General features: G+C 47.8%; 1 protein-coding gene and 1 long non-coding RNA gene across 6 annotated transcripts in view; one reads left to right on the plus strand and one right to left on the minus strand.

The window, feature by feature from the left end:
- Positions 1 to 16,550, plus strand: part of PDE4A (phosphodiesterase 4A) — a 353,439-nt gene that overhangs the window by 278,284 nt on the left and 58,605 nt on the right. For 4 of the 5 annotated variants that reach the window (XM_080988119.1, XM_080988118.1, XM_080988120.1 and 1 more), the window contains 5 exons: positions 4,882 to 5,067; positions 5,955 to 5,991; positions 7,098 to 7,171; positions 8,283 to 8,332; positions 10,825 to 10,937. In XM_080988119.1, coding sequence (XP_080844245.1) covers positions 4,882 to 5,067; positions 5,955 to 5,991; positions 7,098 to 7,171; positions 8,283 to 8,332; positions 10,825 to 10,937 — 460 coding nt within the window. Of the gene's footprint in view, positions 1 to 2,813; positions 2,864 to 4,881; positions 5,068 to 5,954; positions 5,992 to 7,097; positions 7,172 to 8,282; positions 8,333 to 10,824; positions 10,938 to 16,550 lie in introns of those variants that run through there. The other variant, XM_080988122.1, reaches the window with a different exon arrangement.
- LOC308467036 lies at positions 1,831 to 16,215 on the minus strand. Its single transcript, XR_013981110.1, has 3 exons — positions 15,756 to 16,215; positions 12,835 to 14,545; positions 1,831 to 1,893 (listed from the first exon to the last, which is right to left on the minus strand). It is a non-coding gene; the product is annotated as an uncharacterized lncRNA (long non-coding RNA).

Here is a 16,550-nt window from a genome sequence, read left to right on the forward strand (position 1 = left end):
GTAAAGCATGGAAATATATCCTGTTGGGCCTTTAAAATATGCCCTTCTAAGTTCCTTTCAAAGTTCCCCTCTTCTTCTAGAATAGAAAAAGGCCACACATCTGGTAAGTTAAAAATGGTTTACTTACAAACTCTCCAAAGGTCAGAGTCATGTGCTTTTCCAAGCATTAGTCAGAAAAGTTGCACGGGCAGTAAAACTTGGCTTAGTTACAAAGTGATGAAAGTTCCAAAATTATTGATAGAAGAACTTAAGAGTGCTTGAGCTTCTGTGGTAGACAGTGGGGGGACAAAGTCTTGAGTACCTAGTCCCAAGGTAAGCTAAGCCTGGGTCTTAACCCCTTTATGCATTAATTAGAATTAAGCATGTTGGTTATATGAGGCTGGTTATCTCACAGTTCTCACAGAAGGAAGTTAACCCTTTCTGTCCTGTTTTCTGACATGAACTTCAGCAGGGGGAATTATGTGGAAGCTTGTCTTTAATAAAGCTCTGCTCTGAATAAATGTTAGTGGATTCAATGGTCCAGATAGGTGACTTTAAACTCTGGACTTAATGGTCTTATTTTGGGAGGGTGAAAGATAGTACAGTGGTACCTCAGGTTACATTTCGCTTCAGGTTACATATGCTTCAGGTGACAGATTCCACTAACCCAGAAATATTACCTCGGGTTAAGTACTTTGCTTCAGGATGAGAACAGAAATCATGCTCCGGTGGCTCGGCGGCAGCAGGAGGCCCCATTAGGTAAAGTGGTGCTTCAGGTTAAGAACAGTTTCAGGTTAAGAACGGACCTCCGGAACGAATTAAGTACTTAACCTGAGGTACCACTGTAATGTTACTTTACTTACCCCAACATAGAGTAACCTGGATTTGCTGTGTCTGGGAATCCTCCTCATTTTGCTGATTGGGCGCTGGGACCTCTGCCCAAAGTCCTGCCCTGTTCATGCCGCGTAGTGACTTATAGGAGTCAGTGAGTTAGTGTCACAAGTGGGAGGGGTCATGTGGGCCAGCATGACTAAGCCGCTTCTGGCGAAACAAGAGCAGCGCACGGAAACGCCATTTACTTTTCCACCGAAGTGGTACCTATTTATCTACTTGCACTTTGACGTGATTTCGAATTGCTAGGTTGGCAGGAGCTGGGACTGAACAACGGGAGCTCATCCCATTGCGGGGATTCGAACCGCCGACCTTCCAATCAGTAAGCCCAAGGCTCAGGGGTTTATACCACATGTCTAATTCTGCCATGATCTTGCCTGTGAAATAACACTTCACGCATGCACACGTTTGCCGTGCTTGCTTGCTTCCACATGGCATGTGATTGTCCATGCTGAGGTATGCATTAAGACTGAAGCAGCTAACATGGGGCCTGCCAAATTCTGCTGTACTGTAGTACAGCTTTCATGATACCAAACCATTGGCCATCTGGCTGGGGCTGATGGGACTTGGAGTCCAACGATTCTATGTTCAGATGTTGGTACCATATGCTGTTATTTTTATTATAATAATTTGGGCTATTTCCCCACCCCACCTTTTAAGGTCCACCCTCACAATGTGGCATACAAATTAAAATGTTGTGACAATACACTATGCAACAAACGAATCCCCCCCCCCCCGATTTTTAAATTTGTCTTTATTGATTTAAAATATCATCTTACATATACATTACAAATAATTACAGCAAAATTAAACACAAAAATATAAAAGGAAAATGATAAAGAACATAAAAATAAAAAAGCAAAGAAGAGTTAACAATAAGAGATGAACATTGGCTATAACATCCTGTTAAATAAGTTCATAAGACAATTCATAAGATATAATTCTTGTGTTCTTACCTTCCTTCAGTGACCACAGCGCAGAATGTGCGCCTCCTTTTCTTGTTTTTATCCTCATAATAAAGATCTGCATGAAAGATAGGCAAAGCTGAGATTGGCTGAGCCAAGGTCTCAAATGTGGGACAGCGAATGCTGACCACGAGCAAGCTGAATAGATTCACTGTGTAAGAATAATGCAACAGTAAACCCCGCAAGGATTGGGCATGTTGCTTCTGTTCATTCTCCCTTTCCTTTGGATTTGAGTTCTTCTGTTACTGACATGCACCTATCAAATTTGTCTTGTGCACTGTCCATAGCAGAAGGAGGAACTATTTGAAAGTAAGCTTACCACTTGATGGATCTGAAACACCCTCCCCCACCCACTGCAGCCTGACCGGGCTCTTGATTTTTTGGCTTTCTTTGTTTTCTTCCATTTCCTAGGACCCTTCTGAATTTGCATGTATTGAAATAAGGCACTGCGGTCAAGCAAGCAGTGAATTTCAGGGGGAGTTCACAAATTCTTTGCCTCGGTAATGGATATCCAGTTGCAGAGACCTCTCTCTCTCGCTCTGTGTGCGTGTGTGTGTGTGTGTGTGTGTGTACGTACCGGAAGAGCTGTTCTCTCATCTTTAACCAAAACCAAAACAGGCTGGAAGCACAATAAAGAGGAACTCCAACCCCTTCCCTTCTGGGAGGGTCTGATGGACCTGCTCTGTACCCTCTTGAACTTCTAGCTTCTCTTTGATTGTGCTGGGGGAGACCCTTCCAGCCCTGCCTCCTCATGCCCCAGTCTTGGTTGCAGAGTGGTGAGTCAGCCCCTTACTACTCTGGGCTGCATTTCTCAACTTGATTGCACCAACATCCTCTGAAGCGACTCTGGGCGGGACGAGGGAAAGAGGCTGCTTGACTCCTGCAGGTATCTGGGTCGGGACAGCAGGAAACCCAGACCTCCTCCTCCCCAGCAACAGGGAGGGCGACCTGCGTCCACATGGCATGCACCATAAACTGCGTAACCACCACATCATGGCTTTGCCCAGCCTCCATGTATCCATCCGAAGGTTAGTTGGGCTGTGAGTTATCTGTGCCACGGTTGGCAGGGGGAAACTCCACTGGGCAATGATTTTGCACTTGTTCGGTATGTGTGTTATGGTTGTTTTGTGCCTTCCTCTCTGGCCATTCTGCTACTGCACTGAGCTAAGCCATGGTTTGGTTTCGTGTGACACGTGAACCAGGCCAGTATCTCATGTCTGTTGGTGGGTTGACCAACTCGGACTGGGAGGGCAGAGAGGGCAACAAACCTGTGTAATGGTATGCCAGAAGGAGCAACAGTGATTGAAGGACCTTGGAAAGCTTCGATATCAAGGAATTGGTGGATCAGAATTGATGAGAGGAAGTTCTTCATTTTTGAGAGGGCTACAGGTTGGGATCAAGAGGCATTAGCAAACTTGTTTGGCCATCCAGATGTTGCTGGACTGCAACTCCCATCAGCCCCAGCAAGCATGGCCAGTGATCAGGAATGATGGGAGTTGTGGCTCAGCAACTAGCCTCTGGAGGGCCAAAGGTTCCCGCTGTGGCTGCAGGTGGCATTTTTGCATTGTGTCTTGGCCATGGTCATTCCATTTTTCCATGTTCATTCCACAACAGCTTTCAAGCCACATGGGTTTCTTGCACTGGGCAGGATGAGGGTACTGTTTAACCTCTGCACAGTTATTTGCTAATGCAAACATCTCCAGTCACTTAAGGGGAGACAGTCCAAACCAGAGTTTCCCAAACTTGGGTCCCCAGCTGTTTTTGGACTACAGTTCCCATCATCCCTTACCACTGGTCTTGCTAGCTGGGGATGATGGGAGTTGTAGTCCAAAATCAGCTGGAGACCCAAGTTTGGGAAACCCTGGTCTAAACTGAATTGTAGTAGATTTAATAGCTCAAGTACATGTAGAAAACAGTGGTATACTGACCACTAGGGGGAGATACAAGCAGTGATTAAGAAATGAGGAAGGAAGAGAGACAATCCGTCAAAGCTGTACTTGTTTATGCTGTGTGTTGGCTGAAAGGCCCAGTTTTTCATCAAGGAACTCAGAGTCCTTTACTGAGAAGTCTAAAATTCAGTAGCCTCAAAGCAAGGAAAGCGAGTCAATAAAACTGGTGCAGGTCTTACTCTTGTAGAGGCATGCTCGGCTTCTGTGCCAAACCCGGTATTTAAGGTTTCACGAGTAAGGTTTGGGGCAAAACTAAGCTTTATGTGATAGTGAGAGAGGCAGGGTAGGGCAGTGCAAATAGAGGTGACATGGGAAGGAGGTGGCCATATGGGAAATGGAAGCCATTGTATATGTGACTTGGAAGCAATGGCCTGCTTGCTTTGAAAAGTATATTTCCACTGAGGGCCAGCAACTTGCTTTTTAATTTTTATTAAAAAATAAGTAAGTAAAGATTCTAAGGATCTAAAACTAGGCTGACATTGTGGCACAGTCTGTGAGAGCCAACTGCTTACTCATTCCACATGGGTGTAGCTGGGGGGGGGCAATTCCCTCCCCCCATTAAGTAAATAAATAAAGATAACTAACTGACAAATCGCATCACAGATAGTTAGGTTCTTCCCCCCTCCCAAAAAAAGTCCTGTCCCCCCCCCCAAAAAAAATCCGGGCTACACCCCTGTCACTCCATTAGATAAACAAAGTGGCCCAAAGAGCATTAGATAAACAAAGTGGCCCAAAGAGCATTAAGTGGCCCAAAGAGCATTAAGATAAATTCAACAGTGTAAACAAGTTATGATGGATGTAATAATGAATGGTATAGTTTCTGTAAAATATGCAGGGATTTATGATATGTAAAATGAACCATGAAAATAGAAGAAGGGAAGTCGTTGATATTTTAAGGATGTAAAAATGCGTATTTTAAATTGTAAAACAGAAAATTTAATTAAAAATTTTATACAAGTCTGGAAATTCTTTCCACCTTACAGTAGCAGAGATCGCCCTTTGGCAGCTGTGGGAGATTGTGTGTCCTTGGCATATTTGCGTATCAAGCAGGCCATTTTCTGTTCTTCCTTGACATATTTCCTTTTCTCCTCCTGCAGTTTCGAGGTGGAGAATGGCCCGTCACCTGGGCGCAGCCCGCTGGATCCCCAGGCCAGCCCAGGTCTGGTGCTTCACCCCAGCTTTCCGCAGAGCCAGAGGCGTGAGTCCTTCCTGTACCGCTCGGACAGCGACTATGACATGTCTCCAAAGACCATGTCACGCAACTCGTCCATCGCCAGTGAAGCGTGAGTTCTCCTCCGTTCTTGGAAGGGCTGTGTGCCCAAGAGCAAGCATATTCTCACCCTAAGAGACAAACTGAAGAGGGACTGTGGCTTAGTGACAGAGCCCGTGCTTTGCATGCAGACAGACCCAGGCTCAGTCTCTTGGCATCTTCAGGTAGGGTTTACCTAATCAGAAACCTTGGAGAGCCACTGCCAGTCAGTGTAGACTGTACTGAACAGATAGATCGAAGGCAGCTTCTTATCTTCCTGCTCATAACCCTGTGTGGTGGCAGCATAGTTAGCAGCAGGGTCTCCAGGCAGGCCTGGGGGTGTCCCTTCTCTTGCTAATCTAGGTAGCCCAGTAGCCTGACCCTGTAGGTTCCAAGTTGTCACAGGCCTGAGCGCAAGCGGGTACCTTTGCAGCAGAAGGGCTGAAAGCTCCCAGACATGTTGAACAGTAAAGGACCCTTTGTCAGATGGAAGATTTGGCTGTTGCAGCACAGGGTCCTCCTGTCCTTCACCTCCAGGGTAATGACTTAACTGCTGAGCTGAAGATAGTGCAACCAAATCCTATCTGCATGCCTGTGCAGGATTTGTGACAGGTAGGATAAAAGAAACAAGAGCGGCCAAGTTTTAAACTACCTAGTTTTCTAAAATGGTGATGGGCTGTTGGTAATGTCCAGAATATAGATTGGAATCTCTTTAATAAGCCTTTTGCTCCATCCTTATTAAAAGTACACGGCTTCCTCTACTCAGCAAAAAGATCCCTCAGGCTTGAAATTTCATTTGCTATACATTATCTAGGCCTTCTGCCAGGGAGAGTTTTGGAGTGTGGGGTTTGAGTTTTGCTGTGCTCTGTCATCCCTTCCCCACAAGTCATCTCTACTCTTGTTGTTTTTTATCCTTCACAGACATACTGAAGATCTGATAGTGACACCATTTGCCCAGGTATGTCCCAGGTCCCTGTGCGTGCTTAGGTGAGAAAAGTTGGGTTGTCCAAGTTGGGTTGTTCCAGTTGTGTGCTCTGAAAAATTCCTGCCACAATACCTTCTTTAGGCTCCCCAAATCAAAAAGTAGCTTAAGCTTTGAAGCTTTATTTTTTCAGGCTGGAGGTTAAGCAAAAACAAAGCAAAAATAAAGCAGGGAGGGGTGATGCTCAACAATATCTTTTTCACCCCCCCTTTTTTCTTGTTTGTTTAACATTCAGCTGAATTCAGTGAATTCAGATTCTTGCATGCTGATTCGTACTTTGTATTTCATGGAGCTTTGTTATTTTCCTTAAAGTGTAAGAGCATCCAATACTTTATTGTTACAATGATTAGCAGTGCTTCTTTTTTAAGAAAAAAAGGTGCTGGTACTCACCATGAAGTTTTTACAGTAAGTGTCACACTTTAAACATTTGGCGGGGAAAGGATGCTGGTACTCCATACTGTTGAGTACCCCCAGAAAAAAAAGGCACTGAGATTAGCACATATTTTCTTTCCCACACTTTGTGGTGTAAGTGGGGCAGGATGTAAATTTTATTTTACCTACTTCTGAAAGCTTTTAAACATGCCAAAATACTGCGTTGCAAATACGCAGCCTAATATTGTGTGCCCCGCCTGCTGCGTGCAGATGTTTAAGCCCTCATCTCTTCAACAGAGACCAAATCAAACCAGACACTGGGGCTGGGGTAGCGGATGCTACTCTCTTGATTTTGTATCTCTCTTTGGTCCACCTATGGAGATGATGAACAGGAAACAAAGCAGCAAGAGCAAGTTTTCTTTGCTCTTTGTCATGTTCGCTTATCTGTGGTCCAAATAGTTTAAAAGAGTTCTTCATAATTTGAAAAAATTCCTTTTGCCACACTTTTGGTACGAGGAGACATGCACCTTTCTGTTTGGGTACAGAAAGCACTTCCCTACCAGCCCACATTTTTAGCCTCTGGTACTTCCTGGTGAGAGTCAGCCTCAGTTTTGTTCTTCATCCCACCCCCTCGCTGTTCTGGGGTCTTCTGCTGGCTGCACAGAGCGGCTTCATAGCCCTAACGCTCTCTGCCCATTGGCTTCCTATAGGTCCTGGCAAGCTTGAGGAGCGTACGTAATAATTTCTCCATCCTGGCAAATGTTCCTACGCCAACATCCAACAAGTAAGTGTGTGCCAGTTCTGGGGTGTTCAAGAAACATCTAAATGTGACTCGTTTGCAATTTTAGTTCTCGTTTGGTGCACCAGGCCAGATGGCACTTCCTGTGCTCAGCTGGATCTTTTCTCTTCCTCCACCAACCTACTTCCAAAGACTGTGCCTAGTTTGCTCAGTGCCCTTGTGGAGGGACTACTGAAAAAGAGGGAAACGCTGTGTTGCATACAAACATTACAGCTGACTGTACCCTGCATTGAGATTATGCATTGATAAAGGGCAAGTTAAAATATTTTAAATGAAATCTCCAGGTTCAGAGGCTGTGTTCCCCTGGAAGAGCTGGGACAGCAAAGTTTGGGAGGAGGTGAGAACTACTTCCCACCAAGTCTGGTTTGGTGTTAAATCAGCTTCTGGATTTTCCTGGAGTTTTTAACTCTGAATTGCCTGAACCCCCAGGAATTCAACTTTTATTTTGTGGTGGGGTATACCTTCTTGATGCTCCAGCCCAGCCCTTGTAGTTGAAGCTCTTGTGTTCCTTAAGAGCTGGAGCCTGAGCAGATGCTGTAATTCCACAAAAGTCTCTGTTTGTATTTCTTTTCCCTTGCCTGCCTCTCCTCCCTTCCTCCCAGAACTACTGTAGGGGTTTAATTAATGCCAGAGGCAAAGTCCAGAGTCACAGAGTATAAAGCAAGAATGAAAGTCAGCCTCATTCAGACATACACAGTGCATGCAAACCAATATAACTAAGCACATACCACCTGCCCAGCTGCTAAGGGAACACCTACATTACCAATGTATTTGTAGTCAGTTTTATGGCAATTGATTCTTCAGTTATTCTCCTGGTACAGCAGGCTAAGCTGTATCTTCCTTCTAGCAGGCTTGTCCCTCAGAGATCAACTGAGATCAGGTTGCTGCTCCTTTCACATCCCCACTTAAAACCACTCACATTTCCATCTCAGTGGGATGGGATGGATTTTGGGTCCTACAGTATCTCCCAAGTTCATTTGCTGCCTGCAAACTTGCAGAGGTGACGTCTCAAGTGGCCAGAGGGGTGGGGTGGAGGGACATGTGCCAGAAAGAGTGGTGGCTGAGCCTGATCTTTTCTCTCTTCTGTCCCCCTTAGGAGGTCTCCCATGGGCAGCCAGCCAACTGTTTGCAGAGCCACGCTCTCAGGTAATGGGATGCCTAGTGTTTAGTACCAAGAGGGTTCTGGTTCTGGAGGAGCAAACAAGGGAACATACACAGAGTCAGCATCATAGGCCTGGCCTAAAGTTTTGGGATCCATGAAAAGTTCATTGGATTCCTGCTCCCTCTCCAGGATCTACAGCGTGCATGATGTATCGTATAAATCTCCCCTGAAAGGTCCACATTCAGTAAAGGGGGCTTTGTCTCCTGGGGGAAACAGGTAATTGGAGCCACTCTGTGCAGATGTGGCCTTTACTATGAGGCACAATGAGGTGGCCAACTCATGCATCTTTCTCTGTGCAGTTGGGAGCCATGGAGCATTTCCCACCAGGAATCTTCTCTGCATGGCTTTGATGTTCATAAGAGCACAGCTCCTCTTAATTCAGTGGCGCTTGTTCAGAAGAGCTCCCAAAGTACCTGTGTCCTGTGTTAATTAGTTGGGAAGGAGGGAACCCTTTGGAATTTTTGCCACAAGTGCCAGAATATCTTGGGTTGGCCAGAATCTCCCTGAGTGCAATGCAACCCTTGAAGGGAAAAGGAAAAGCAGCCCCGTGCCACATGGCTGCAAAAGCTGCCACTCTCAGGTGCTTGTTCCTGATGCTTCGGATCCATCAGTCACCTCTGACCTCTTGAGCATCAGCTTCCTCCTTGGCCCCAAAGGGAATGACCAGCCTGACTTGTCTTCCTCTATAAAAAGTTGCAACACCTGGCATTGCTGCTTGGGTTCTGAACTGTAAGAGGACCCCAGCACTCCTACATTGCTAAATCAAAGAGCATATTCTTGGCAAAGTCATGTTACCTAAAGCTATAATAACCCATTGCCCCGGCACTTATCCCCCTAATTCCTCCAGCTGTGGTGTGGGCTAAACAGCAGGATACTTAGAGCTTGGAATGACAAGAAAGACTGACTGCAAAAGAATGAGTGTAGCATCTAATGGCCAAGACTGCATTAGCTTGGCCATGAACTTGTTGGTTGGTGGCTTTAGGTGAGTCCTGCTCTCAGCCTCAGGCCCTGCCTCATCAATGTTGCGTGGCAAGTTCCCGCCCCCCACCAGGATAAATAAAGACACGAGACACCATGGTTTAAGGTTAAATGGGCGAATTAGGCCACAACTTTATTGAATTCAGGAATGAGAGGCATTGGCTTAGGCATTGGTCCTAACGACTATCCGGCTCCAGCCCATTTGCTGGAGACACGGGGAAGGGTTAACACTATATCGGGGGAGTCTCCCGCCGAGGCACGTCGACTAGGAGCTCCCCCGGGTCACCGCTCGGGGGCGTGCCTTTGGCCCACACCTCCATAGGCTTCGGACAGGGCCACGCCCCTCCGGAGTCCTTTAACGGACCACCCTTCGCTCACTGGGGGGAGGTGATGGCGTTCCTCCCCCCCCCCCACATCCTCTTAACCCCTTCTTACCAATGCCTACCGCCAATGCCGAAGAGTTGTGACGAGTTGCTACGAGGTAGGCGAAAAACCAAATGGCTGTAAATTGCCAATTGGGAAAAATTCCCACCATGCCCCATGCGGCGACAGACCGAAGTCCATAGCAAAGTCAGAGACCTACCTAAAGCCTGTGCTTTCGGCCAGAAATTCATCTTGCAATCTGTGTGCCACCATTTGGTTTTTAACACCATCCAGGGTTTCAGTTAGCATTGACTGTGCATTTGGGGTGTTTCCCTCAAGTTTCTGGAGCTTCCACTTCTGCTACCTGGTAGCAGAAGGAACTGCAGTCAGCCTCTTGAACTTCACAGCATCATGTGACTCCCTTCTAGATGTCCAAAACCATATGCCCAGCTTTATATTCCTGCCTTGTATGTATGTGGCTCATCTACCTGTTCCCCCCTTTCCTTCAGCCCTGGTTCCTAGGTAAATTAGCTCATTCATAACATCACTTAGGTGGTCTTGTGCATACTTATACTTCTGCTAAGCTTCACATCTCTTTGGGAGCATGGTGAAGTGGGTGGAATGGGAAGCGTGGTTTTCTTGAAATGGTTCCCGTGCCGCTTCTTTCTCCATCACAACCAGACTTGGCTGCAGTGCCACACGACTTGAGTTCCACAGGTCCCCTTTTCTTTAAACCAGGCCTGTTCCAGTTGTGACCCACTGCTGCTGCCTGCTTCGTGCTTCGCAACCCCACCCCAGCCCCATTTTCTGCAGTCCCAGGCAGGCAGTGAAAACAGAAAATCTATCAAGCCCCTGGTGAGCTCCGATAGATGACTGGCAGGTCATAGGTTTTGAGACCTTTGGGGCCTTCAGTTATTTAAAAGAATATAATAAGAAAGAAGAAAACCTCTCTGGGACTGTGCTGCCTGCCCTGAATATCCCAATATCCTATGCCTGCCCTCGATATCCCTTGGCAACGTGTTTCCTAAGCTGTCTGCAGGTGAGGCAAGAGGAACAGAACTGGCCAAGGGTGAACTTCATGCTTCTCCATCACTTAAACCTGACTGGCTGTTTTCTTATCCCACTTCTGTTGCAGAAGAAACGTACCAGCAGATGGCCAAAGAGACCTTGGAAGAGCTAGACTGGTGCCTTGACCAGCTGGAGACCATTCAGACGTACCGCTCTGTTAGTGAGATGGCATCCAACAAGGTAGGGCTCAGAGCTTGCTTGGCCTGTTCTATGGCTGTCACCCCGGTTTCCAGAATGGTGCCAGCACCTCCCTTTGCTGCAGCGTGGAGTGCCCTTGTTCTGTGTTTCCATTGGTCAGCCATGCCCACTTGCACAATAGTGGTGCAAGTGATGCCTTTCTTCCCTGTTGCTTTTGGTTGCTGCAACGCCTTAGGGGCCTGGCTGCCCTGGGGGCCAGGATCTGCATGCTCTCAGCCCTGCATCTTTATGGGATTGCATTTGGGAACAAAAAGGGCAAAACTCTTGGGTCAAATTGGCAGCCGCAGTTGATCTAGTTGAGCACAATGCATACTGCCTGGGGGCAGATTAAGAGAAGGTCTGTCCCAGCAAAACCCCCTCCAGAAATTTCTCTGAGGACTATGAGATTTTTTTTAAAAAAATAATCCACTGGAATTATTGTATTCTGTAGGCCAAATCAGACATACGTAGCAAACACACAAACACAAACGCCCCTACCTGTTTAGGTCCTTAAATTGCAATGCAATAAATTTCAGTCTTATTTATTAAGATGTTCATATCTGTACTGTACTGTACAGGGCAGTGTATTAATGATAAAGCTATAGCTATGGATGGAGAGAGATGGAATCATACATTAGCAACTGTTGACATGCAAAAAGGTTTCTGCCTCTGGTTTGTGCATGGCTTACCGTATTTTTCGCCCTATAGGACGCACCGGCCCATAGGACGCACCTAGATTGGGGGGGAAATAAAGGGGGGGAAATACCCCTCCCCAGGCACGGGGCTGGGGCGGGGGAAGCCCGAGCTTCCCCCGACCCCAGCCCCAGAGCGATGCCGAAGCTGCGCGCCGGGCTCCGGAGGGTTGCGCGGAGCCCGGGAGCGCAGGCAGCTCTGCGCAACGTTCGGGAGCCCGGTGCGGCTTCACTCCGGGCTCCGGAGGGTTGCGCGGAGCTTCAGCGAAAGCCTGTATTCGCCCCATAGGATGCACACACATTTCCCCTTCACTTTTGGAGGGGGAAAAATGCGTCCTATAGGGCGAAAAATACGGTAGTTCTTTGTTTTCTGGGCCACAAGAACTGTTATGCTGCTCCTGCTGTTTGAGTCTTCGCTGAGTAGGGTAGATGTGCTTTTAAAGGCTGTTGCGAAGTGCTACATCAAAGTGGGTTGCTAAGTGTCTTGTGGCCGGGAGACTCTCAATTGGGGGAGAGCTAAGGGGACTTGCAGGGCAGAGAAATGCAAAGTGGGGAGCTGCTTCACTGAGAAATGGACAGGTTGCTGCTTTGCAGGATACATCCTACAGGAGAAACGTGGTCGTTTCTAGATACAAATGGATTAATCCAGATGACTGAGCTCATAGTCTGGTGTGTGTGTGTTTAGTTGTGTGTTTGCTTTATGTTTCAAGATAATTGGCCTGAGAATCCCCGCTGCAGTTGGTGTACTCTCCCTTTTATCTATATCTCATATTGTCTTTTGTGAAACTCCGGATTATGTACACAGAATTCCCAGGGAGTCTCTCATCCAAGCATTGACCAAACCCACCTGTTTAGCTACAGCAAATCCACTATGTCATGCGCCTTTTATATATTCCCAAAGGTCTGTTCTCCCCAAGGCCCCACTCCCTTTCACTTTGCCACTTCCTGTCTTAAGAAGTTTGTGCTTGCAATTGAACAATCTGGAATTAATTGCGAAAAGGGCTGAACCGGATGCCGAACGCTCATGGGGTGTGAGAGATGGAGACACAAGAACAGCATATATCTATGTTTCTCTCCCCAACCCTACTGGATCTGCTAGCTCCTTAATGTGTGTGTGGGGGGGGGTGTTATAGCATTGGGGATTAGCATTAAAACCCTCTCCTGTATCACCACTTTCCCATCTTCAGAGCAGTCTCATTCATTCATACCTTCTTCCCTCATGGAGCCCCTCATCCAAGCAATGACTGGACCAAGGCCTGCTGAGGTTCTTCAAGTTGGTGATCTCATGTGCCTTCAGACTGTTGCCCTGGGACTGAAGTGTGCAGTCATGCAGTAATTAGCAAAATGAAAACCTTATGTGATCCTAGTAGCAGATCACTCGAGTCAGGTCTGGTTTGGCCCAAGAGTCCACAGTTTACCCTATTGTGCAGCAGGCTTCAGCATGGACTTCTGAAGAGTCGCCACTGACCAGACTAAGGGAGGAGGGTCTCCAGCTGGCTGCTTGACACAGAATTTCAGCTTTCCAGCAATGTTGCTTCTTCTGTAAGAGAAGGAGCTAGAGGAGCATTTGTGGTGTTTTTGCTGCTGCTTTGTTTTGTTTTAAAGTTAAAAGTTAAATAGGTTGACACAGAAGGTGCCTCCTGGAATCTTCTTGGGAGGAAAAGTTCCAGTCTTGGAACTGCAGGCTGGAGCTCCCTCCGCTGACTCTGAATACCAGCTGCTAGCCATCACAAGTGGGAAGAGTGGAAGTCCTGCCTGCAGGCTTCTGATCTGGCCAGCTACTGTGAGAGAGGATACTGAACTAGATCCAGCAGCTTCTTGTATTCTTAACGAGAGAGTGGCAGTGCACTCATGTCCTGTTTGTAGGCTAGACTAGATGGGTATTTGACTTGATCCAGCAGGGCTCATCTTATAGCAGACATGTTCAATTGGTCGACCGCCATCAACAGGTAGATCCCCTGGTGATCCTGGTAGATCGCGGGATCCTTATCGATCGTGGGCTTAGAATAACTTCTGAATTAATTTTTTTCGCCCCCTCTCTCTGTCTCTCCGTCGTGTCTAGTGGCTGGAGTTTGCTGTTTTGCCGGAATTCGTTCTGCCGGAACGAATTAAGTACTTAACCTGAGGTACCACTGTAATGGTAACCTAACTTAATATGACTGTTGCAAGAACAACTGAGAGATGATGCGTGGCAAAACCTTCGAACGTTTCAAAAATGCACTATAAATGCAAAGTATTACAGTGGTACCTCAGGTTAAGTACTTAATTCGTTCCGGAGGTCTGTTCTTAACCTGAAACTGTTCTTAACCTGAAGCATCACTTTAGCTAATGGGGCCTCCTGCTGCCGCCGTGCCGCTGGAGCACAATTTCTGTTCTCATCCTGAAGCAAAGTGCTATTTCTGGGTTAGCAGAGTCTGTAACCTGAAGCGTATGTAACCCGAGATACCACTGTATTATTACTTGCAAGTAATCATCCCAGCCTGTCATTTGAAGTGTCATCTTTGCTCAGGCAATGCTCCTCCTTATGTCCATTTAGGCACAGGTAACAACTCTTTGGAAAGTTCCCCATCACAGCTCCCATTTGTTTCAGTGTAGCTTGTGCGAGGAGTGTTTCAGGTGTGAGCTCCAAGAATCCCTCACAGTGTTGCACAGGCGGTGCCAATTCACAACCCCCTGATCTGAGAGTTATTTCCCAGCATTCTTTTTGTGAAATTGCAGTGAATTCTAGGTGCCCCTCATGTATACCACGGTGCAATTGCTTGGGGCAGCAAAAATGTTTGGAATAGCCATGTCTCAGGAAGTAAACCTCTGTAGGTTCCACGTCCTTATTCTGCAGAGAGATGCATGCCTTTGCTTAAGTGAACCAGCATTTATTCTAGCTGGTAGGTTTATGTTGAAAATGGGTCACAGTCTGCTCACCTAGAAGAAGAAGAAGAGTTTGGATTTGATATCTCACTTTATCACTATCCTAAGGAGTCTCAAAGCAGCTAACAATCTCCTTTCCCTTCCTCCCCCATAACAAACACTTTGTGAGGTGAGTGAGGCTGAGAGACTTCAGAGAAGTGTGACTAGCCCAAGGTCACCCAGCAGCTGCATGTGGAGGAGCGGAGATGCGAACCCAGTTCACCAGTTTACGAATCTACCGCTCTTAACCACCACACCACCCTGGCTCTCACCTAAAGCTCTGGATACCTTATAAGAGATTGTTTTCCCCTGAAAAGAGCAAGGGAGAGAGCTAGCAAAGAGGGTGTTGAGGACTGGGTAACGTTCTGACCAGCCTTTTCTGAAAGGGGAGCAGGTTTGCCGCTCCTAGTTAAAGTGTACCTTCTGCCCACCTTTTGGCAGTGGGTGTATGCAATCGTGTTTTGTATTCATGGCGCATGGCAGCGGCTCTGTGTAGGCTGAGTTGGGGTCTTCCCATCCTTGTGCTCAGATTGTCCTGCTCCAACAGCGAGAAGGAAGAGCAGAGCGTCCCTCTGAAGGGCCTCTTGTCCTGCCTCTGTGGGTTTTTTTTTTATGTTGCCACGTCTGGAACGTGGAGCCCCAAGGGCAGGGTGCCCTCGAGTTGTGGGTAGCAGGAGGCCTAACACTGAAAGCAAAGGCACTGAAACATAGCTCAGGTGTATGAACAGAAAAATTAGAATGCCCACCGCTAGTATTGGGGGTGACGGGGGGGTGCTCTTGGGATATGTGCATGCAAGCGGGAAGCAAGAACACATTCGCCCCTGCAGGTATTTCTTCTATCCCATAATAGCCCTCCAGGCAGTCTCCTGGTCCTGTACCAGCTTCACTTTCCCAGGTGTGTTTGCAAGGGAGGGACAGTGTTTCATGTACTTGGGATACCGTGGCAATTTCTTCCCTCCCAAACACACAAAAATGCCGGGACAGCTGCCTAGATATATAGGAAGCAAAATCAAGCCAGCAACTATTGAAGGCTAGAAGTCTGGTTGTCAGGAGGTTTTGACACACTTAACCAAAATAAATCTAGACGGTTGTGCGAATGCAAACATGACAGAGTGGAGAAGCTGATAAAACAGGCTGTTGCTGCGACTGAACCCGGTACTCTTAGCTTTCCCCTCCCTCCTCCCTCCTCCCATCCCCCCCAGGGCAGTTTTCTTAAGTCCCTCACCTTTCTCAAAGCTACGAGTCATGAATGTCAGACTGAGGTGGCTACGGATCAGAATGAAAAAGCAGAATGGTGGGTCACTGGCGGCAGCTGGCTGGCCCCTTGCCCCCTGCTGAAGTTGGGCGGGGAGGGGGCAGACTCCTGCTGCCCATCCCACTGTGAGCTGGAGCATCTTGCTGTTCAGTTTGCAGCCCCGGTCTGGGAACTACAGCCAGGCAACTCTCCAAGAGTCCGTGTGTGTTCCTTTCTGCCTCGTTTCCTCCACCAGCAGAGCTGGGTTACCCGGTCACCTTCCGTGAAGTCTTCCGCCAAGCCCGCCAGGCGTTCTCTGTTGCTGCTGCAAAGGAGGGGAGGCTAGAGCCGCAGAAGCTTTTCTCCTTCGAGGCCCAGAGCTCCGGAGCTTCCTCTCCCTTCCCCCTCACCGGTCGGTTGTTTGCCCGGTTTGTTTAGCCAGCTCTTTCTGAGGTGCTCCTTTGGTAACCACCTCCCCCCTTCCCCGCCTCTTCCCTCATTTCACTTCCACTCCCTCCCACCCCCCCAGCCGCCGCCTCTCTCTCATCGCCACCTGACATCATTTCCCATCTACCCAGTGCTGCAGTGAGAGAAGAGCGCGCACACACTTGCACACAAACGCCAAGCTGGGGATGCAGCTGAGGCTGAGCCGTACAAGGAGGTACCGTCTCCGTGGTGACCGCTGCCCTCGCACCCGGGAGGAGATGATGAGGACGTGCCTCCTACCAATGCAGCCCCTGCCTTGCTAACTGGGTGGCTGCCATGTGGTACCCAGAAGTGGCTGGG

Source organism: Podarcis pityusensis (genome assembly GCF_964106645.2).
Source record: "Podarcis pityusensis genome assembly, chromosome: 17".
NCBI lineage: Eukaryota > Metazoa > Chordata > Lepidosauria > Squamata > Lacertidae > Podarcis > Podarcis pityusensis.